Source organism: Archocentrus centrarchus, chromosome 11 (genome assembly GCF_007364275.1).
Source record: "Archocentrus centrarchus isolate MPI-CPG fArcCen1 chromosome 11, fArcCen1, whole genome shotgun sequence".
In the NCBI taxonomy this organism is placed as follows: Eukaryota; Metazoa; Chordata; class Actinopteri; order Cichliformes; family Cichlidae; genus Archocentrus; species Archocentrus centrarchus.
In genome coordinates, this window is record NC_044356.1 from 14,172,189 (window position 1) to 14,194,098 (window position 21,910).

The 21,910-nt window shown below is 40.3% G+C and overlaps 1 protein-coding gene across 4 annotated transcripts in view; it reads left to right on the top strand.

The window, feature by feature from the left end:
* The first annotated feature begins 1,040 nt into the window (after positions 1–1,040).
* The window catches only part of ubap2l (ubiquitin associated protein 2-like), a 28,294-nt gene continuing 7,424 nt past the window's right edge, over positions 1,041–21,910 (top strand). For 2 of the 4 annotated variants that reach the window (XM_030740374.1, XM_030740373.1), the window contains exons 1-23: positions 1,041–1,096; positions 2,315–2,452; positions 3,147–3,221; positions 3,878–3,988; positions 6,273–6,447; positions 9,098–9,199; positions 9,355–9,400; positions 12,599–12,705; positions 12,989–13,048; positions 13,165–13,217; positions 13,622–13,707; positions 14,270–14,450; positions 14,686–14,884; positions 15,048–15,388; positions 17,120–17,292; positions 18,439–18,559; positions 18,860–18,899; positions 19,037–19,229; positions 19,362–19,425; positions 19,664–20,000; positions 21,024–21,112; positions 21,217–21,270; positions 21,613–21,694. In XM_030740374.1, the coding sequence (XP_030596234.1) occupies positions 2,357–2,452; positions 3,147–3,221; positions 3,878–3,988; positions 6,273–6,447; positions 9,098–9,199; positions 9,355–9,400; positions 12,599–12,705; positions 12,989–13,048; positions 13,165–13,217; positions 13,622–13,707; positions 14,270–14,450; positions 14,686–14,884; positions 15,048–15,388; positions 17,120–17,292; positions 18,439–18,559; positions 18,860–18,899; positions 19,037–19,229; positions 19,362–19,425; positions 19,664–20,000; positions 21,024–21,112; positions 21,217–21,270; positions 21,613–21,694 (2,785 nt within the window). In that variant the 5' untranslated portion in view covers positions 1,041–1,096; positions 2,315–2,356. Of the gene's footprint in view, positions 1,097–2,314; positions 2,453–3,146; positions 3,222–3,877; positions 3,989–6,272; positions 6,448–9,097; positions 9,200–9,354; positions 9,401–11,822; positions 11,868–12,598; positions 12,706–12,988; positions 13,049–13,164; positions 13,218–13,621; positions 13,708–14,269; positions 14,451–14,685; positions 14,885–15,047; positions 15,389–17,119; positions 17,293–18,438; positions 18,560–18,823; positions 18,900–19,036; positions 19,230–19,361; positions 19,426–19,663; positions 20,001–21,023; positions 21,113–21,216; positions 21,271–21,612; positions 21,695–21,910 lie in introns of all 4 variants that reach the window. The other 2 variants (XM_030740370.1, XM_030740372.1) reach the window with 2 other exon arrangements.

The following is a 21,910-nucleotide window of genomic DNA, read 5'->3' on the forward strand; positions in this document are numbered from 1 at the left end:
AAAAGATTTAAAGTAACACAGACAAAAATGAACAGTCCTGTTCTTGTGTAATTTGGCATACCTCAGCCTTTTCTCCCTGTTTCTTGTCCTTAAGAATGGCTTCTTGACAGCCGCCCTTCCACTGAGACCATTTTTGACGGTCATTCAGTGAACAGTAAATGGCTCAAACTGAAGGGCCAGATGAATCGCTCAGGTCCTGTGTCAGGTCTTTGCTGGATTTTCCCCATTTCTTAAGGACATGATTTTCCAATATTGTTCATCTTTTGTAGATTTTTTTAATGTCTTTTAGGACTTAGGACTTCGGACTTTTGTCCTCCACTTGTCCAGTTTCGTCAGTTTTTTTAAGGACATCATCTCTTTTTTTAAGGACATATCTTGGCACAACATGCCAAGATATGTCCTTATGTTTTCAGTTAATAGGTCTTTGGGAATAAAAAAAATACTATTTTATGCCTGTCAAATGATTCAACTAAAGAAATGGGAACACGCTGTGTTTTTGTGACAGGCTGCTAGTTAAAAAAATGCCTGAAGATGGAATTTTTAAAAAACGGGTTATTTGCTAAGTTGTTATTTGTAGACACAACACTGGTTCATCCTTTGAGTTAAGATGCCATTTTTATGCCTTTGAATCATTCATAGGTCAGTGTTAAGTGGCTTAAAAAAATCCCCTGAAAATGGTCAGGTATAAGAACTGGACTGGAAATGAATGAAAAAGCAGCCAAAGAAAAACTTTGAGAGACCTTCAGAAAGCCTGGAGAACTATTGCTAACACACTATTTATGCACATATATACGTCAAATGAGGGTATTATTACGTGTGTACATACATATAGATTACTACTTAATTAATTAAGCAGTATTAATATACTTTAATGCATTATTGCAAACACAGTTGAATATCTGTATTATTATTATTATTATTATTATTATTATTATTATTATTATTATTATTATTATTATTATTATTGCTTCTCTAGCCCTGTCACGTCTCCGCTGACGTTATATTACTGATCACGTGGTGTGGGTCCAGTTTCCTCGAAGCGCTCTGTAAACCACGTGACGCAGCTCTCCGTGGTGTCAGAGTGGAAAAGAAACAGGTAAATTCACAGTCTCTCGCGTATTGTGTGAGCGAGTCGGCTCGTTTTATTTTTCTCAATTTAGTCGTAATAGCTCGGGGTTCAGGATTTAAATCCTGTCCAAAATCCGACTCCGGTGGTCGACAGCGAGATCACTTGTCGGCCGGTTGTGTAGCAGTGTGTAATATTGAGCCGGGTTTCTGGTCAGTATCGCCTGTTATTTATTTTCATTTTAGCGGCCTGTAGGCCTACCCTCAGCCTCGATGTTTTTTTTTTTTTAATGCCCTCAGCCCGGTCCGTCAGAGCACACCGGGGCCACTGGCTGTAAATGTTGCAGAGCAGTGGCGCTGCTGCTAATTCGCTAACGTAGCTAATGTTGCTTAGCTATCGGAGAGGACGTTAGTTTGTTGAGTTAGCGTGGCTATCACTCGTTAGCAAACAACCGGTGGCACCAGAGTGGCATGGGCGTATTTATTTATTTATTTGGTTCGTCCGGTCGAAACCTAGACCTCCGTTGCCAGTTAGTTGTCGGTAAGCTAATTAACTTGTTTGCTATCAAGCTAAGTTAGCTTGCGACGCAGCCTTATGTAGGCAGGTATCAGTGTTTAGTTAGCTGGTTAGCTGTTAAAGTTAGCTTCGTTGTCGCCATGAGGTGAAGCCGTGAGAAGCGGAAGCCCACCGAGACTTGAAAGCTGGATGCTTTTCCCTCAAGTATTAGCTTGCTGGCTAGCATTTTGGCCATGTGGCTGGATAGTAGATTTGGATGTGGTCGACGGGCCCTGGTTTTAGGCTTGTTTGTGCGCGAGTCAAAACAGCGTTTTACGTAACGTGTGCAAGATTAAGGAGTCGATAGCAAGGTTAACAATTTGCTGTATGTGATTGTATGTTGTCTTCCCCATTTGATGTTCTCTATAGTATAATTATGTCTATTTTTTAAGACATTCACTTGTTTGGTAATACAGGTTAACCCCACCGTCGAGGATGTTTTAATGTATAAAGAGTTGCATCATTCTAAGAGGTAAATAAGTTGGTGCTCGTTTTCCTTGTGTGCAGCTGCACCCAGTGCCCGGATAGCCTTGGTTTAAGACATGTTCTGGGAACAAAGCTGATATCACTGCCAGCTTCCAGCAGACCGTTAAGCAATCAGGCAGTTTGAAGAATTGTACCGTACGTGTGTACACATAAGTAGGTCACAGTCACAGAACCTTCTAACACCCTCTCTCACCCTTCTCTTCTCAGGTGTTATTCCTTTGTAAATACTGTTATTTGTATATACTGTAAATGATGACGTCCATGGGCGGGAACCGAGCCCGGGGCAGCTGGGAGCAGACACAGGGCCAGACACAGAGCCAGACACAGCACAAGCAGAGGCCTCAGGTACCCTCACACCACCTGTCACACTGCCCAGATGCTCTGTGATATACACTAGGATTGAATATAGGCAGACTAAGTGCGTTTTTTTTATTTACTATTCGTTGCATAATTGTTTCTGGCTGCAACATTACATATTTGACTGGATTTGAGATCGTTCAATATAACTTCGTTTAATTACTCTGTGTAAGGGGCTTTGGCAGGTGATGCCACCATCACTATAACAGTTTTGGATGAGTTTCAAGATGACTCAAAGTTAGGGACGTGCTACAGAGCAATCATAGTGATTTTTAAAAATCAAAAAGAAAATCCTTAATTGTGAGCTTTGGGGATCACAGTTTCAAATTGAAATTTATCAGACACTGATCTGACCAGAAGGTTTTTTCAGGTTTAATAGCAGTTTATCTCATCAAACAGTAACCACTGTTTGATGAGATAAACTAGTTGGATGAAAGAGGTTGTTTATAAGTGTTAGTAGTACTATTAAGCATTGTACTGATATATTGTGGAAAGCAGTAAATTAGGAACTAGTAATGTAAACCTGAAGTGAATGCAAAGCTGCTGCCAGATTTCAATAATTAATTTAATGCTAGAGAGTTTATACATTTCTAAATGTGAGCTTCACATTATGAGTTTTCAAGAATGCTAATTCTGTGTTTAATGATGCAAATCTCGGATGTTATTCACTCTCTTGGAACAGGCTACCGCAGAGCAGATCCGACTTGCACAGATGATTTCAGATCACAATGACGACTTTGAGGAAAAGGTCAAACAGGTGAACAGATGCACTTAATTTTTGTCTTGCTGTTTAGTTGTTCCTGCTCCTTTTATAGTGGCACCATTTTGTTTATTGGCACATGTATAGTATTGCAACATTTATTATGAATTGCATCTGACATTTATGCACGTCTTTTGTGTTATGCTTTGTACTTATCTGCACAACTGCCAGATAACTTACATTATTAAATGAAAGTATACAGGATGTGGCATTAGATGATATCTGGTCTGTCAACATTAATGATCAAGTCATTAATGTTGACAGATTTACATCAGTGTCATCTAAGGTCAGAAAATTCAATAAATGGGTCATCATGACCTTTTGATTTGAGAGTTTACCTTTCATTCATCACAGCATGTTCATTTAGAAACTACATTCGATCAGAGTCTTTGTAGAAAATTAGCTTTATGTAGTAACTGCTGGTTACTTATGGTGTTGTGTGTTAGAAAGATGCTGAGACCCTGCTCAAATCTCAGCAAGCATGTGGCTAACCCTTGTATTCTGACCTTTTAATTAAATTTTTTTTTTTTTGGGGGGGGGGGTGTTTTAAGCGTAATAAAAAAATCTACATTTGTTGAATAGTTTATTTTTTTTTAATTACATCAGAAATGTCATTGGTCAGCTGTCTGATTGTGACACTCCTCCTTTTCCAGCTGATTGACATCACAGGCAAGGACCAGGATGAGTCTATGATCGCACTGCATGATTGCAATGGGGATGTCAACAGAGCCATCAATGTGTTGCTGGAGGGCAGCCCAGACACTGTGAGTCTTGGCTTTGTGTGAAGGCTTATGCTGTGAGGGCCAGATTCTCGTCAAATCAGTACCATACTGGATGCTACAGTCACATTAGGGAAAACCATGGTTGGAGACAGCAGCATGACTAAAACTACTGCGAACGTGTGCAATGAACTTGCAGTGTTGCCTTTGAAATGTTGCTTTGAAGACAGGGACCACACACAGTCAAATGCCATGTTCAAAGTGACTTTGGTGCGTCAAGATGGCAATAAAATAGCAATAAGTTGGAGTCGGTCTGCTATTAGTTTGCAATTGAATGGTGTCAAGTTCAGCAATGGAGCAATTAACTGTGATAAATTGGCAAAATTGCAAATCTGTTGCTGTCTACATACAGAGAAATTCACATTTACTTACATCCAGAGTCCAGCCAAAACCTCACAGATTTGAAACACTAATTCAGAAATTCCTTCACAAATAGGGATGTACTTGCTGCAGGACTGAAATCAAACTGCTTAATGAAATAGGTGCTTGGGAACCTTGCTTTTCTAAGGAATATAACCAGAATACAAGTTGTCAGCCAGTTGAATCGAGTTCCCTATTGTAAAGAGACTCGTTGCAGATGATTAGCCCTCATCATTGCAGACTGATTGATTGCAAAGTGTTGGCAATCTGTCTGCATTTATAAATTAGACAGCAACTATTTTCAAACCTTTGCCAATCTGAGTGTGATTGCAGTCAGTTTTTAGTGAGGCTGTGATTGCTTGGAGACAGGTTGCCTCCCACCAGGCGACCTGTGCAGTCGCTTTGCAATTGAAAGCGGACAATGCAACTTCGTAGAGTCAGTTGCTGAATATGAGAAAATTCAGTGCAATTACTGGGCAACCGTCCCCCACCTCCCAGTCACAATGAAGTTGCCATCCTATTTTTACTCTAGAGTAATGGGGGAAAGATACAGGGGAAGACACGCAGGCAAATTGGTGTCGGGCCGGGATGCGAACCCGCGCCGCACCGCGGCATATGTATGTGGTCGTCGGCTTCACCACTAAGCCACCCAGGCGCCCCTACTCTAGCGTTTCTGAACCATTAGAAAACTGACACTGTATGGACTCTTTAAAGGGTTGAGGGTTGAACGTGGGCAGGGCTTTCCTGCTTTAAACAAAGTAAAATGTCAGTGTTAAAATGTGCATGGTTCATGGTAAACACATTTTGTTTTCTTCATCAGTATGCCTCCTCTGCATCCCCCTAGTATGTTGTCTCTGACCTGTTGAGAATTAGGACTCTTTGGGAGCACAGTGGTCTGCTAAGGCTAATGCTCTGTCTCAAAGTTTGTAATTAAATATAATGGCTTCTTTCTTCTGCCACATTTTAGGAAACTCTACTTGGTAGGTTTGTTATAGACTCGCTAACAGACAGACAAACAAATGGCACTTACAGCACACCTCTGCTTTATTTCTGCCTCATGATTGCAGAATTGGACACACTAATTGGCTAATTAAATTTGTTTGTAATGTATATTTATAAGTGAACCAACTTATGTGAGAAATTACATAAAAGCTTGGATATAAATCTAACTAGCAGATACCAGAGGAAGGCTTGGAAATGCATCTTACCGTTACACATTAATCACAACTGATCAAGAGATTGTGCACTCTTTGGAATGTCAAGATACTGGCGCAGTGCAGAAAATAATTTAAAAGGAGTTGGATCTATAGGGCTTGGTGGGGGAATAAATGATAAGAGGAACAACATTTTCCTATTGTGATTTAAAGTCGCTTTCACAACTTTCCCAAACATCTTCATAATGACCTGTATGTAAGTGTAATCCAAATCGGATGTAGTCATATGTAAGGTTAGTGGCAGTTTATGCTCACTGTTGTAATCCCTGTGCATAGCAGCACGGCACACATTGGCAATCAGGTCCATTTTTACAAGTCTCTGTATGATGCATAAGTGTGGCAGCACAGCATTTTCCGGATGGCATAGAAATATTCCTGTAACTGTTGAAAAGGAGGAGACATTCTTCATAAAACTGTGAAAAAGCCTCGGTGATCACTTTGTTTCCTGTTTGGGCTTCTACTCCTATCCTAATGGTGAAACAAATTTTTCTGAGCAGTGACACCTTTAGTTTAGGAGAAGACTACAGCGAAAACTTAACTCCAGATCATCACCCTGTCAGCTGACCTTCATCTCTTTCATTGTGTGTTTTCCATCTCAGTGATATGTGCATAGACAATAACTCAGTAGTATTCTGACTTAGACAAGCATAGTAACACTAACATCATTGTAACACTATATTTATATATTTCTTAAGGACTCCTGGGAAATGGTGGGAAAGAAGAAAGGGGTGTCAGGTCAGAAGGAGACCAGCCAGGCAGAAACTGGAGAGGAAGGAAAAGAGAACAGAGAGAAAGGAGGAGAGAAAGATGCGGCACGTCGTAGAGGTGGAGCTCCACGCAAGGGACGTGGAGCTAGCAGGGGGCGAGAGTGTAAGTCTTTAAACCCATTTTACAGACATTTTACTTCTTCTGCAGTTTGGTCTAGAAATTTTTTGACTAAATCTTTACAAATGACTCTGCATGCCACCACAATGGACTTTCCTGAACTTTTAATTCAAGGGATTGACAAAAATATTGCTCTAACCATTGAGAAATTTGTCATTTTTATATACAGTCCCCTATTTACAGGGGCTCAGATGTAATTTGACAAATGAGACCATAATTTTTAATAATTTAATAATCCCTTGAAAGCAAGTTCTGCTTTAATTGTGGGACCAGTTGACATTGCCAAAGAGGGGGTTTCCTTTGTTTTGATGTTTTGCAAGGCCTTTGCTGCTTCTGTCTTCAGGTCTTGTTTGTGGGTCTTTCCATCTTTAGTTTTGTCTTTAGCTCAGTTGGGTTGATTGAGATCAGGAGACCACTGTGGCCTCTGCAGAATATTCAACTTTTTTGCATTCAGAAACTCCTAGATTGCTTTGGGTCATTGTCTGAGGGTCTACAATTAAATTGAGTTGTGATTATTTAATTTTAAATCTGTTGTGACTGAATATAAATGTGAAAATTGTGACTGTCTACAAATTTACCCAGTCTTGGATTTATATATTTTGCAGGTGTATGAAAATTCACACACCTCAGCTTTAGGGGAGGAGCATGAATTTTCCCTATAGCCTAGCGTGAGGCAACGGCAGGGAGTCTGAGGCTGACTACTCACCTCAGTAACAAGCTCTTTCTCTGCCTCTTTTACGCTTTTACACTTAAATAGCTGATTGTGTTGTTCACCTTCCAGGTCAGAAATGTGTTGAGCCAGAGAATATTGTATTTTGCCCGCTTATCCGCGTGATCCATTTTAAATTGTCTTTTAAATTAGGGCTGCAACTAAAGATTATTTTGGTAGTCAAATAATCTGTCAGTTATTTTATCGATTAGTCAACGATTATTTCGGTTTTACCTCACCTGTTCAAGCCTGCCCACCTGTTAACATCACCTTCTCACAATTAAAATAATGGCCCATAAAAATACAAATTTGAAACTAATTAGTTGTATTTTTAACATTGTGACCATCACAATAAATATCAAATAAACAATGCATATTAAAGTGAATGCAATTCTTATTTTTAAATGAAAATATAATGTGCAAATGCATAAAAATGGCTTCTGTCCAAAAGTTCAAATAAGGCTTCAAATTAAATCAAAAAAGTTTTTTCCATCCAAAACAGCTTACAGATGATTCAGTTCATACAGAGGTTTACTATTCAGAATGAACACTGATATCAATGCGAGAAAAAAATAATAGGAGCCAACATAGCTGCTCCTATTGTCCTTCACTTGTTAGCTAACATAAATCAAATGGTGCTGCTTAGCAAACATCATCCATGAGAGCTCGTTTCTGACAGGTAAAGTAACAGAAACATTACTGTACAAACATGAACAGGTATGTACGACACACTAACGTACCCATCCAGAGATGACGTCACAGCTCCGGGGTGCCGGCGTTTTAAACGCTCAGCACTGCAGTGATGCTGGAAGGAAAGCTCTGCTTTGCGCAGTCTGCATTCAGCTTTATTTGTGTTTTCTGTGAAATGCTACTTTCGCATGCTCATTCAGCATGATCAGCTGATTGCTGATGGGGATTCCCCATTCATAAAGGTGCGCTGTACACAGTGATGTGCAAGCGTGATATTTATTTTTTTTTTCTTCCCGCTCTTGTCAGCAAAGGTTTTGGTGCCCTAGGACTGCAGATCTAACTGTATTTTTAAGTTATCATTCCTAATAGCCAATTATCTCAACGGTGTGTAACCAAGTTTGTGTTTTCCTTGTTTTTGCTGACTTTTTTTGTGGTTTTGTGGTATCTCTGAAAAGAAATGTGAACAAATGGATGGCATTTATTCACTAACAAACATGGGGATTGTTTTATCAAATTGTGTGGTGGAAATGTACAGCATGAGATTATTATTTTTTTTCTTCTTTTTTGAATTTTGACACATTTCACAAATTTAAAAAAAAATGCAATTAATTTGAGTAATGTCTGAGTTGACTAGAGTGTCAGACTCAAATTTATCAACAGTCATTTTTAAATAAGGCTTTGTGCGCTACTATTGATGCCTGAAGCACATCATGACTTGGAAGATATTCAAAGTAAAGAAGGGTATGGTTTGCATGAACAGCAGCTTGCTGGCTTGTGTTGTCATGTAGATGAAGCTGGTTATAGAAATGTTGCACAGGTGCTGCAGAATTACTGACAAAGTAAAGTGCAAAACAGCCTTTTGGGAATTATTTAAACTACATACATCCTCAGCATATCACAGGTTACTACTCCCCGCCCCTTCAGTACTGCTAAAAGTTGCTGCATGACCTGCCTGACGCCCACTTAGTAGCTTATGATGTTTTGTTTCCTAGCATGTTTTTTGTTACAGAACATCAGTAGTCATGTTTTGGCCTTCAGTTGTGTACAAAAGGGGCGGGAATGATGAGATCCACCGGAAAGAAGAGCCAGCAGAACATTTGTCCTTGGTTTTGACTTTATCTGAAGGGGTGCTTGGGTTCTCGATAAACAACAAGTTTTATTTAATTATCTTTTGTGTTTGTATGCATCGTTGTGTCTAAATCTGAAGTTGCTCTCTCTCTCTCTTCATAACCCAAGTTCGTGGCCAGGAGAATGGCTTAGATGGAGGCAAAGCTGGAGTAGCTGGAAGAGGAGCAGAGCGAGGCCGAAGGGGAAGAGGGAGAGGAAGGGGACCTGTCGGTAAGTAATTCTTTTTACTTTTCTGTGAAGGAAGTGTGTCTAATCAAAACAAGGGATATCTTGTTTTTTTTTAACATACTTAATCTGCTGGCTTCCTTCCTTGTGGCAATATTTGCAAACTGAGAAACTGTCCTAAACTCTTTCTCTCTCACCAGGAGCATCTGGACGGCGAGGAGGCAGATTTTCAGCACAGGGCATGGGGTAAGGGAATACCTGTGTTGCCTAAATCCAGAGGGCCTTTTGTTCCACATTTACCTGTTGCTATGGTCACCAGAGAGCGGCACCCCAGCCTATTGTGTAGCATTAATCCAAGGGAGAGAAGACCTACATCAGCCAATGGGATGCAACAGTGTGGGCTGAATATCTCTCTCCAGAGTTTGCAGTGTCTACAGATTTTATTTAGAATAATATCTGGAATGATTTATGAAGATGATTGTCAGAGACTCAAATGGTTTAACTTTACAGTTATATTAAGCTCTCTGCCTCCAGGCTGTAGCATTATTCAGTTTCTTTGCCTGCTTGCTTTAGTCTCTGAGTGCAAAAGGGTGTAGTTAATATACATGTCAGTTGAAGAGTTAGGTGTCAAAACAGAGGAAGTATTTTTGTGCTGTCTTTGATGGCGTTCTTGACTCATTTTATTATCATTTTAATGGGCAGTGTCTAAGTAGGACTTATGCTGTCATAAGAAATTTCTGGATTCGTTTGTAAGCAGTCAGGTGTGATGTGACTCGGGGGAGGCAGGGGTTCTGCTAATGTGTCTTGTTTGATGGAATGGGTTTCTTGCTAGACAAGCCTGAATCTGATGTTCTTACAAAAACATGTTGTGTGTTTTGAAGCTGCTGTAATAATACCTAAAAAAAAAAAAAAAAAAAAAAAAATTAAACATGCACATGGTAGCGCTGACCAGAATGTAAAATCTGCAGTAAGATCTTTACGGTCTGTGTTCTCTGAGCCTGTGGAAGTGTTCTTCATTCTTGGGTATTTTTGTTTCGAGTGTTGACCTAGATATTGACTTGCATACTCAAACACTATAATATGCTTTTCATACAAATTCAAAGCTAATTTTGTGCAGTGCTGGCTGAGATGTTTTTATGTTACCTAAACCCTCCTCACCTCAGAGCACACAATAGTTCTCTTATTGCTTTTGCTTCTGGATGCTGGCAGGCTCTGTTTACCAGCTTTGCATCAATGTTGGTTGAAAGCGGCTCACATGGCTTTTAAAAGAAGCAGCCTTTAAGCAGATATAGAGTATTTGATCTTTTTTTTTTTTTTTTTAAACTGTGTGTTAAGGTAATGGTTTTCAGACCTGCTTGTATGTATGTGTCACTGGTATTTTGTGCTTTTAATAGGCAACTTGTGCTATTCACCTCACATTCTGCTTTCAGATTTCAGCATGCACTGAATCCAAAAATTAATAACGGAAGCCCACAAGGGAAATGAGTACCACACTTAATTACTGATGAATAAGCTGATCAGATAGATTTGTTTCAGAGTTAAAGTAAGCCTTAAATGATTTAGATGTTTCAAGGGAAACTGGAAGATGATTTAATTATTATCCATATGTGTGATTCTCTCTGTAAAGAAAGAGTAGCTTTCAGTCCCTTTGTCCTCCACTGTGGCTACATAAAAACTGGCAGCCCATATCAGATTTTTGGTGAACACACATCCATTCGTTATGAAATACTCATCTGTTTTTTTTGTTTTTGTTTTTTTCTCCCCCTCCCTAAACAGAAATTTTGTCATACAGCCACCCCCTTTTACCTCCTATTTTTGTTTCCATGAACACTTTTTTTTTTTTTTTTTTTTTTTTTTTTTTTAAATCACTTATTAATTGGTGTCTAAGTACACACAGTTTTTCCAGGCTTAAAGGGCAGAAATTAAGTTCACGCCTCAGATCTGAGACTGTCAAGTCGTACACGGAAATTTTTTTAAAAAATTTTCTTTGGTGTTATCTTCAAGTTGATTATCTTGTCATGTTTGCAGAAAAGAAACTGAGGGGAAGATATGGTAATCAGTTTTTGTTGTACGTGGGATATTATTATGTTAGCATGTATAGAAACACAGTGACACAGGGTGGTATATTCAACCACAGCTGTAAAACTGTAGGTTTGTTTTGGTGGGATATTTATCAGAATCAAACCAGTTAATTTGGAGCTGTGAAGCTTTATCACAGGGTGTGTATGTGACATTTTCAACTTATTAGGTAAATGACAATGAGACTAAACAAGAGACCGATTTGAGATGGATGAAGTTATTTATACAGACGGATGTACTGACAATATAATCCTGTGTTTGCTCAGTAATAGCTTTGAGCTCATGTAGCTGTGTGATTGAAGGTACCATTGAAACTGCTATCATCTACCAGCCTTTTCTTTTGTGGCTGATTTATGGATTTATGGAGCCTATACTTCTGTTCAGTTGGGTTTCTTCTGTATTGACTCACCATGACTAAAAGCACATTGGCTTGCTTTGCATTGTAGAGTGATTGACTGGAGTAGAGTTGTTATTAAAGTACTGGCTCAGGCAGCTTGAAGGCATTATGCTTATGCTGCTGTTGCTGTTGATTGTGGTGGGTTACTGTGTTGTTCATCTTGTAATTGTTGCCATTATTTTTCCTCTAAAGCCAGAATGATAAGGAGCCCAGATATGATATTGCAGGAGGTAGGAGGTGAGTGCATCGCCTCTGGTGTGTGTGTGTGTGTTGTTCTTGCTTTCTTTAGGGAGCCTTTGAGTGCTATAAAATAGGATAATGTAATGCCAGACATTAAAACAAAAACCTTGTTCTATAAATAGGATATCAAATTGATATGGCCTTCCCTTAAAACTTGTACTTAAATGTGCTCACATAAGCTATCAATCCATCTTGATTTTCATAAGAAGGATCTTTGACAAATAATGAAAGTGGCTTGGCTTGGCTCAAAAGAAAAGTGTTGCACTTGATCATGTTGTTAGGCTGCACCAGCTATAATTTTCCCAGTGTACATGGATGTGTCAAACTAATGAAAGACATGCCTTCCCAGGAAAGTTGTTCAAAAATTAAAAACAGTACTTAGACGCTTCTCCACTACTACAATAGTAGTTTCACCACTTTAACCAAGTTTCCTGGGGTTTCTTTTTCTATCATTTCCTGCTAGAAGCTCGATTTTCTGTTTCTGAAATGTTTTATGAATAAGAAGCCTAATGATGTCAAAACATCAAAGTGCAAACCTCAAACCACCTTAATCTGTTGTGGTTTGACCCTCATTATAACTTCATTGAGGGTTTGCTTCTGCTCAAACAGGGTTGACCTCTAGTAGGTAAGCAGGTAGCAGCTGTGACTAATGCCGACACTCCTTCAACTGTTGGGGAAGTGATCAGTGCATCCACTCAGTTCTCGATTCTTTATCGCTGTGTTTCCAGAACATTCAACCCTGCTGACTACGCGGAGCCAGCTCAGACAGAAGAAAACTATAGAGGGGGCAGTACCTGGAACAACACAGGAAGCATGGAGCTAGAGGAGGGAGCTAGTAAGTGAATTTATTTAGAAAGGTTAGCCTCCAATAAGAGAAGTTAATCTTATCAATTCAGCATCTGTTTAACATCCAATTTTAAAAAGCATGGTTAGCATGCCAAAGAAGCTCCTGCTGTAAAGTCTAAAGGATGGTTTGCTTGTAAGATTCTTCATTAACCACACATAGTGTTGACAAATACACAACTCTGAGACATTGTATTGCTTTTACTAAAGAATGACCACCTGTTCTGATAGCACAACATTAGCTTTAGTCTCCTCACCTCTGTCTCTGTCTCCAGGGTTGGAATACTCCGCAGGAGAGGGAACAAATTATCCACCCAAGTTTGACTCTGCTCCCGGTAAACCTGTCTTCGCCCCCACCCCACCCCCCCACCTGTTTTTTATGCATTGCTTATTCTGTTTGAAGTTCTTTGCCCAGTGTGATGTCATTGAACTGTTTCTCTCCCTCTCACAGGTGCCTGGAGGTCTGCCACAGAGGAGTGGGGCACTGAGGACTGGAATGAAGATGTGAGTATTTCAGTTTAACCTTAGTCACATTTAAAAAAAAAAAAAAAAAAAAAGTAGTGTAGTCATTTACACATTTGTCTAACAAGTAATAATAATAATAATACCTTTAATTTATAACGCACTTTACATTTTAAAAAACCTCAAAGTGCTACAACACAAAAAACATAACAAACAGTAAGTGAAAGATCCCCTGTTCAATTCTAGGAGGAGATGTAAATTCCTCCGGGATTGCGTCAGGAAGGGCATCCAGTGTAAAATATCTGCCAAATCAAACTAGAGCTAGCTGCTGTGGTGACTCCTTTTGAATAAGGGAGCAGCCGAAAGTAGTTTTATTACTGTTGCTGATCTGCACACTTGACGTTTTAGTTCTTTTTCTACATATTCTGCTCTCCTTTCCTCTGCAGCTTTCAGAGACCAAGATATTCACAGCTTCCAGTGTAGCGTCAATGCCTCTGCCCCAAGAGAATGTTACCATCACTAAGGGACAGAGGTGGGTCACTTATGCAATTTATTAGCCTGCTTCTCAGCAAATTGCTTTTCTGGGAATTGAGCAAGAGAAAAATTATATTTGCTCAGTTTCTCTGTTTACTTTCTTTTTAAACAAGAGCAGTCAGTGTTTCAGTCCAGTTGTAAATGTAACCTTTTCCATTTTGCTGTTTTATGGTCTGTATAGATACATGATTTGGTCATAACTGATCTCTTGAAACACAACTGAATCATCTAATTTATGGAAACATTGATCAGCAGTGATTTAATGGTCATCTGCTTTTATAATCAGTTGTCAAGAAAATTTGCAAATATTTAATGTGTTTCATTCTGCTGGCTGTACCAAAAAAGTAGCATCGAGAGCTCTCATTTAATGTTTTTTTTTTTTTTTTTTTTTAAACCATTTAAATACAGATGATTAGAGAAAATTAGCTGCAGCTTAATAATGAAAATTAATCCAGCATTAAGATAATTAATTGCTGTCTTTTTTTTTTTTTTTTTTTTTTTTTTTTTTTTTTGGTTGGGGAAACTGTGTCATAAATTTGTTTAAAAATGGTTTGTTATAGGATTGATCTTGCAGTTCTCCTTGGGAAGACTCCACCATCTTCTTCCTCAGAGACAGAAAATGCACCCATGGAGGCCACTCAGCCCCCCTCTTTGTCCCAATCACTGGTTTTCAGCAACTCCAAGCAAGGAGTGCCGCTCTCTCAGACCTCCTCCAGCACCCCTTACACCCAGCACAACATGGTGAGAACCTAAAAAACAAAACACAGCAGCTTTTTTTTCAAAGTATGCAGTATATGTCCCTTGGCTCTCAGATAGCTGACTAATGCAAATCATCTCTTAACGTTGATATGTCAACCACTTCCTAACCACGTAGGAAATGGACTGGTACACTGATGGCGCTTTCTGACTGCAGTATTATAGCTCAACTGTTTGTACAGTTGTGATAATGGCCTCTGTTAATCTACCAACACTACAGGTCAGCATGCTGAGCAAGGGATTTGGGGAAGTGGGAGAACCTAAAGGAGCTAGCACAGGGACCACTGGCTCCCAGTTCCTGGAGCAATATAAAACAGCCCAGGCACTGGCCCAGCTGGCAGCCCAGCATTCGCAGACTGGACCCCCAAACACAACCCCTTCATCCTGGGATACCAGTGCTGCCTCACTGGGACAATATGGTGAGATGACACCCTTTGGTAATTACTCTGAAGATTGTAAATTATCAGCACAGTACCATTGTTATTAAATGTCTGTCTTCAGTGTGTGAAGTGGTACATTTCATAATGATTATAATTGAGTGTGTTTATTTTTCTACGTTTTTGTCTCCTCGTCATTGTCTAGATATGAAGGCTCAACCAGAGTCTGCGATCCATACACCCTTTACAAAGCGGCAGCCCTACCAAGCTGCCACCTCAACCTCCTCCATGTTGGATGTTTTCCTGCAGGACAAAGGCCTGCCTCCTTCCTCTTCTGTCTCCTCATCATCTTCCTTACCGCAGCAAACAACATCCTCCCCCCATGTGGTTCCTCCACCTGCTTCTTCCCTTCCTAAAATGGCATCAGTCCCTTCTCTAGGTCAACAAGTTTCCCCAAGCTCCTCAGATGCCCAGGGTTCAAGTCCTCTTCCTTTGCAACAACACAAACTCAAACAGCAGAAGAAAAGGACCTCCATTACAACAAAGGTGACTTTTAAAATAAGATTTTAAAGAGTGCTGGACAGAAGGTACAAAAAACAGACCCACTGAACCTCCTCAATTTAAAAATTCACAGATCAAGCATAATATGACCACCTGCCTAATATTGTGTTGGTCCTCCTTTTGCTCCTAAACACCCCTGACCTGTCAGGGCATGGACTCGACTAGACCCCTGAATGTGTGCTGTGGTATCTGGTACCAATATGTTAGCAACAGATCCTTAAAGTCCTGTAAGTTGGGAGGTGGGGCCTCCATGGATCAGACTTGTTTGTCCAGCACATCCCACAGATGCTCGATTGGATTGAGATCTGAGGAATTTGGTGGCAAAGTCAACACCTCAGACTCGTTGTTGTGCTCCTCAAACTATTCTTGAACCATTTTTGCTTTATGGCGGGGAGCGTTATCCTGCTGAAAGAGGCCACAGCCAACAGGGAATACAGTTTCCGTGAAAGGGTGAACATGGTCTGTAACACTTCTTAGGTAGATGGGACGTGTCAAAGTATCATCCACATGGTTCACAGGAATCAAGGTTTCCTAGCAGAACATTGCCCAAAGCATCACACTGCCTCCACGTGTTTGCTTTCTTCCCATAGTGCATCCTGGTGTTCCCCAGGTAAGCGACGCACTCGGCCATCCACATGATGTAAAAGAAAATGTGATTCATCAGACTAGGCCGGGTTCTTCCATTGGTCTATGGTCCACTTCTGATGCTCGCATGTCCATCGTTGGCACTTTCGGCAGTGGACAGGGGTCAGCATGGGCACCCTGACTGGTCTGCAGCTATGCAGCCCGATATGCAATAAACTGCAATGCACTGTGTATTCTGACACTTTTCTATCAGAACCAGCATTAACTGTTTTGGCACTTTTGAGCTACAGCAGCTTACCGTATCTTTTGGATTGAACCACGCGGGCCAGCCTTCACTCCCCATCAATGACCCTTGGCCGCCCATGACCCTGTTGCTGCTTCAGCAGTTTTTTCCTTGGACCACTTTTGATAGATACTGACCATTGCAGACTGGGAACACCCCACAAGAGCTGCAGTTTTGGAGATGCTCTGACTCAGTTGTCGAACCATCACAGTTCGTCCCTTGTCAAAATTGTTCAAATCCTTATGCTTGCCCATTTTTCGTGCTTCTAACACAGAAAGTTTGAGGTCAAAATGTTCACTTGTGTCATAATATTTCTCACCCACTAACGGGTACAATGATGAAGACATCAGCAGTGTTATTCACTTCAGTGGTCATAATGTGATGCTTGATCAGTGTATACTTTATGTGATGGTTGCCATTTATCCTGGCAAGGCTGGATGAATAGTTGATTAAACCAAAGTAACAGTGTTTCCTGTAGGGATTATTCCAATATGATACCAAAACCTTTGCATTGGGTATGAAAACACCTACAAAATTGCTGACAGTTTGCTGTCTGCTTCTTCCATGCTGTATTAATCGCCCACTAGAAAGGGGTGCACCGTTGCTGATGCATCATGTGGTCGACATTGAACAATAGAACAGAATTGAATTGATCTTCCCCATAGATCGGCGTGTTGTCACCAATACCCGATCTAGCTGTCTGATCCTGCCTCAGACAGCCGTCCAATTAAAATAAGATCATCATATCCTTGTTTCCTAGAGTCTGTGTCTTATGCATGAAAGCAACCTCTCATTCTTTGGACCCTTAAAGAAAGCAAACTATGACAAATAACTTTGTCTTTACTAAGATTCCAGCAATGGCGGTGGAGATGCCTGGCTCAGCAGACATCTCAGGCCTGAATCTTCAGTTCGGAGCGCTGCAGTTTGGGTCCGAACCAGTTCTACCAGAGTACGAGTCCACGTCTGCCACCACAACACCAGGCAACCAGGTTCAGAACAGTCTTTACACAAGCCCCAGCAGGTTGGTACATCCCAAAGTGAAGGTCTTGCGGCACATGAACAAATGTGGTGTGAAGATTTTGGAAGGAGGATGGTATTCTTAAAAACCTCTCAATTAGATCTCATAGATGCAGATGTGCCATTTGGTGGACAACCAGCCAAAATAAGGATAGTTCATGTTACAAAATTCTTTCACAAGAAAAAGTTGTAAAATGACAAATTTCATTTTGTTTTGATACAAGAGCACTTCTTTGGAATAATGTCAGTTTTCCTTAAAATATTGGTCCTCCTGTCCATTGACAGTCATTTTGGTAATGCCTCTGGGCAGTTATTTCACAGCTCTTGTCTAAATATATAGAGACCCGCTACTTCCAATGTCACCAGGACATAAATGTAAAGAATCATCAGTCAAATCAGATTAAAAATGACTTCAAATGTTTGGGGACTTTGCCCCAAGGTAAGCTTTAAAAACCTTTTGTCCCCACAAGTTATACTTACTCTGTGCATGTACACAGTCATGACAGCGCGCTTAATTAAAAGCTCAGTCCAGAGTGCATGCTCAATCAACATCTCTGGCTCATCCCACCAGAGCAAATGCCACACCAAGACAATGCTGGTACATACAGCTGGAAAAAACAATAAGCGCGTTTACCTACATCTGTGCTAAGATAACAAGTAGGTTTGCACACCGGCGGACAAAAAAATCGTTGTGAACCTCAGCTGTGAGCATGCACCAGCATGCTCGCAACAACTCAGATTGGTCATAATGTGTCCTAATTTGGCAGTTGTTTGCCTCTTTGTGGCAGGGGCAGGATAGCTGTCATCTTTCTCACAGATTTCTATTGAGGGTTCTTTAAGTGCCGCGTCTCTTTTATAAAGTCTGACATTCCAACATTTCAATCGTTCAACAGTGTTTGCATGTGATGGTCTCAGATGTTTTAAAAATGTAGAAATAAATCTGTTTACACTGATTGGTGGAGACAAATATTTTACTATTTTTATCATGACAGGACATTATTTGGCCTTTTTAATTCAGCACCTCTGTGAACGTTTTTGGTGCATGCACAAGTCTTGAGTGATTAAATTGTAATCATCATCACTATTAAAGTTACAACCATTAATTGAACACAATTAAATTTGATCTTGTCTGTTTCATCGTAATCTGCAGTGAGTCAACTCCAGCTCTCTCCAACTCCAGCCAGATGGACCTGTACGATCAAAGACCATCTCAAACACTGCGTTACCCTCCTTCAGTCTCCTCCTCCCCTCAGAAGGATATGCAGCCCAAGGTAAAGCCAACGCTTCGCTCTTTCACTTTATCTAATGAAATATGAAATATTCCATTGTTGGTGAAGTAATAAAGGAAGGGCCATTATGGACAACATGCTCAACTACCACCTGCTCTCATTATGAAAAAGCCTTTTAAAATAAACTTGACACTTATTCTTCCAAATTTGTTTGTTTTTAAGTTAGTTTATAAATTGTAATGTGCTCCTGGATTTAAACCTGTCTCAAATGAGCTTCAGCTTTTTATCAATGGCCTGTCTCCATAGAAACCTGTGAGCTCACGTTCATTGTTGGTTTTACAGAATGGCTTCAGTTCAATACAAGCAGCGCAGTCTGTGGAAGGTAGGTGTCTGCTTACTAGTTAGAAGAATATTGCTCATATTTTCTGACACATTTGCCCCATACACACATTTCTTGAGCATTATTAATTGGGTTTCATTGGTTTTCTTCCATCCATTTCTCTTTTGCTTTCTTCACAGCTGCAGCAGGCTCTGCAGTATCAGTCAAGCCGGCCTCTGATTCAGTCACGCCAGCATCTGTCTCCAGCATGGCCACTTTGACAGACAGCGCCTCAGCCTCCCTGTTGACTACCGCCAATCAGACATCACTTAGCGGTCTGGGGCACAACGAAGACCTGCCTCCGAGCAGCATGGCCACTCCTCAGCACAACAAGTGAGATCCAGCTAAATTCTAAGACTGAAATTATAACCTGTGTGAACTGAAGTGTCAGTAAATGCAATGTGATTTGGTAACGAGTGAAATGTGCTCTGAACTTTTCCTGTTTGTTTGTTTTAAAATACTCAGCTCTCACCCGTCACAACAGAATAGTCTCGCTCCATCTGCCCGGACATCCAACTCAGGCTTACTGGTGAGCTCTTTTTATGCTCGTGTCCATTTTTACGTTCAAACCAACTGTATATTTTTTAAGTAGTCAGAAGATGAGCATGAGTTGCTTATGCAGGAAGCTGCATCTCCCTCCTTCACTGCGAGCATTCACAAAGCTGCATTTCCTGTGTTGGTAGATGGACACATTAGATGCTCATTCACTCTAATGGAAATGTAATCTCATCAATCTTAGCCACATTTATTTCCTTCCGCCCCTACAGCATCCCAGTGTAGATGGTGACTCAAGCCTGCACTCGTCATCCTTCCCCTCCTCTGTCTCAGCCGTGCCGTCTTCATCAGTCCCCTCCTCCTCTTCCTCTGTGGCTGCTGCACAGGTGTCCCTAGGGGCTCCTCAGGCCTCCTCAGTGGGCTCTGCCACAGTTTCAGCTCCCTCAGGCCTAGGCCCCGTCAGCAGTCTGGCTATGGGCCTCAACACTGCCTCCATGGGTGCCCCAGCTGCAGCCAACGTTGCCGCTACTGCTTCAGTCTCCACAGCGGCCTCGACCATTCCCTCTTCAGCATCTTCATCATCCACACGCAGCTCTGCAGCATCCTCAGGTTAGATAACACTAGCACAAACATATCAACTTATCAAATGCAAACGCAGATCCAGAAAACTTTCTGGATGTTTCTAATTGTGTTTGCCTTACACTTTGTCTGCCTAGCTGACTTTAAACTGTGCAGTCAATACCAGGGATATAATTATAAGCTTGGAAATTTGATGTGAGGGCTGCACAATAACTTGGTAAAATGGACTGTCAGGCTTACACTATATATGCATCCATAGTAGGTCTTCTGTTATAATGTTGTCATTGACTCGTTCCTGTTTGTCTTTAGAGAGTAGATGCCAAGTAGAAGAACACAATAAAAATACAGGACAGGAAAGCATTAAGTAGAGCTTGTTTGTGGTGTTATCATTTAATTTTTAATTTTGCACTGTATTGCTTAAAGATAAAGGGTCAAATCAAGAACTTGTGAGAGTTTAGTGTTTAGTCACACAGTTGATTTACAACAATGCGACCATGAGGGTATATTTTATGGTCAGGTAGGAGATGGATGTATTAATTTATGTTAACTTGCAGTGGTGCAACTATGGTAAAGGATTGCTTGGAGTTTGTCAGATTGTCTTTGAATTGAAGAAAATTCAAAAAAAGGTGCAGTGTTTTGTCTGGGATTGGATGATCTGGTTTCAGTGTGTTTTATCAGTGGTTTGGTCTCCATGATTCTGACTCACTTTGGTTGGCCCCCTGAAGTGTTTTCTTTCACACATGCACAGTGTAATCTCTGCTCCTAAACAGGTTGTCATGTGATTTAATGCAATCTTTTATTATTAATTTATTTATTAATTCTGCTAAGGGAGATATATTTGTAGCACTTCTTGGCTTGACATAATACAAGTTGGTATATAATTTGATTGCTTATTGTGTGATTATTGTGCAGCCCTCCTTTGTCTGGCAAATACAGGTACAACTGTATTTGTATTGTGCACGCTTAAGCAAAAGGGAAGAATTATATAAGTCTTGTAATCCTATTTTGCAAATCAGTGCATTTTATTGATTTTATATTTATTTGTGCATACAGGGAAAGCACCTCCAAACCTTCCACCTGGAGTGCCCCCTCTACTGCCCAACCCATATATTATGGCCCCTGGACTACTCCATGCCTACCCTGTGAGTTTTGCCAAGTTTATATCATATGAGCTTTACATGTGCTTGCTAGATTTTATTTAGCAAGCGGTATGCAATACAGTAACTTGATTTACTGTTTTTCTCAGCCTCAGGTGTACGGCTATGACGACCTACAGATGTTACAGACAAGAATACCGCTGGTGAGTGTTGTTTTGCAAGCAAAATGTTATGCACAAGTTGGAGTGTAAAATTACACCGCATTCTCAGCATTGTATGACTCAGTTTTGGTGTCACAGTTCAAAAAGTCAAAAGTAAATACACTTTTTTTTTTTCTTTTAAACTACATTTAAAGTTGGAATGCTTTGATTAATGTTCTAAAGTCTGAGCTGAAGCCCTAAAGTATAAAATACGTCAAGTTTAAAAAAAAAAAAAAAAAAAAAAAAAGACAGAGGGGTTAGATTATGGGTTTCTCACCATTTTCAACAACATTCTCAGCTTTATAACTTCTTGTATTCTTATTCTGTGATATTTTTCTCCTTCAGGATTATTACAGCATCCCCTTTGCAACGCCCACAACAGCACTAACTGGCAGAGAGGGCAGCTTGACAAGCAACCCTTACTCTGGTGAGGCGCCTTTCAGCTTCTTTTTTGGAGTCTTATTAGAATTTGAGCTCCCATTCTTCAGTAGTTTGTTGCACTTTTAGAAAACATTTGTGCGTGCATCAAGCAACAATAATATGGACCAAAGTTTAGATGATGATCTTAGCCAAAATGTAGTAGAGTATTAAGGTTATTTGATGTTTGTTTGTTTTTTTTTCCCCTATTAAAAACTGAGTAAAG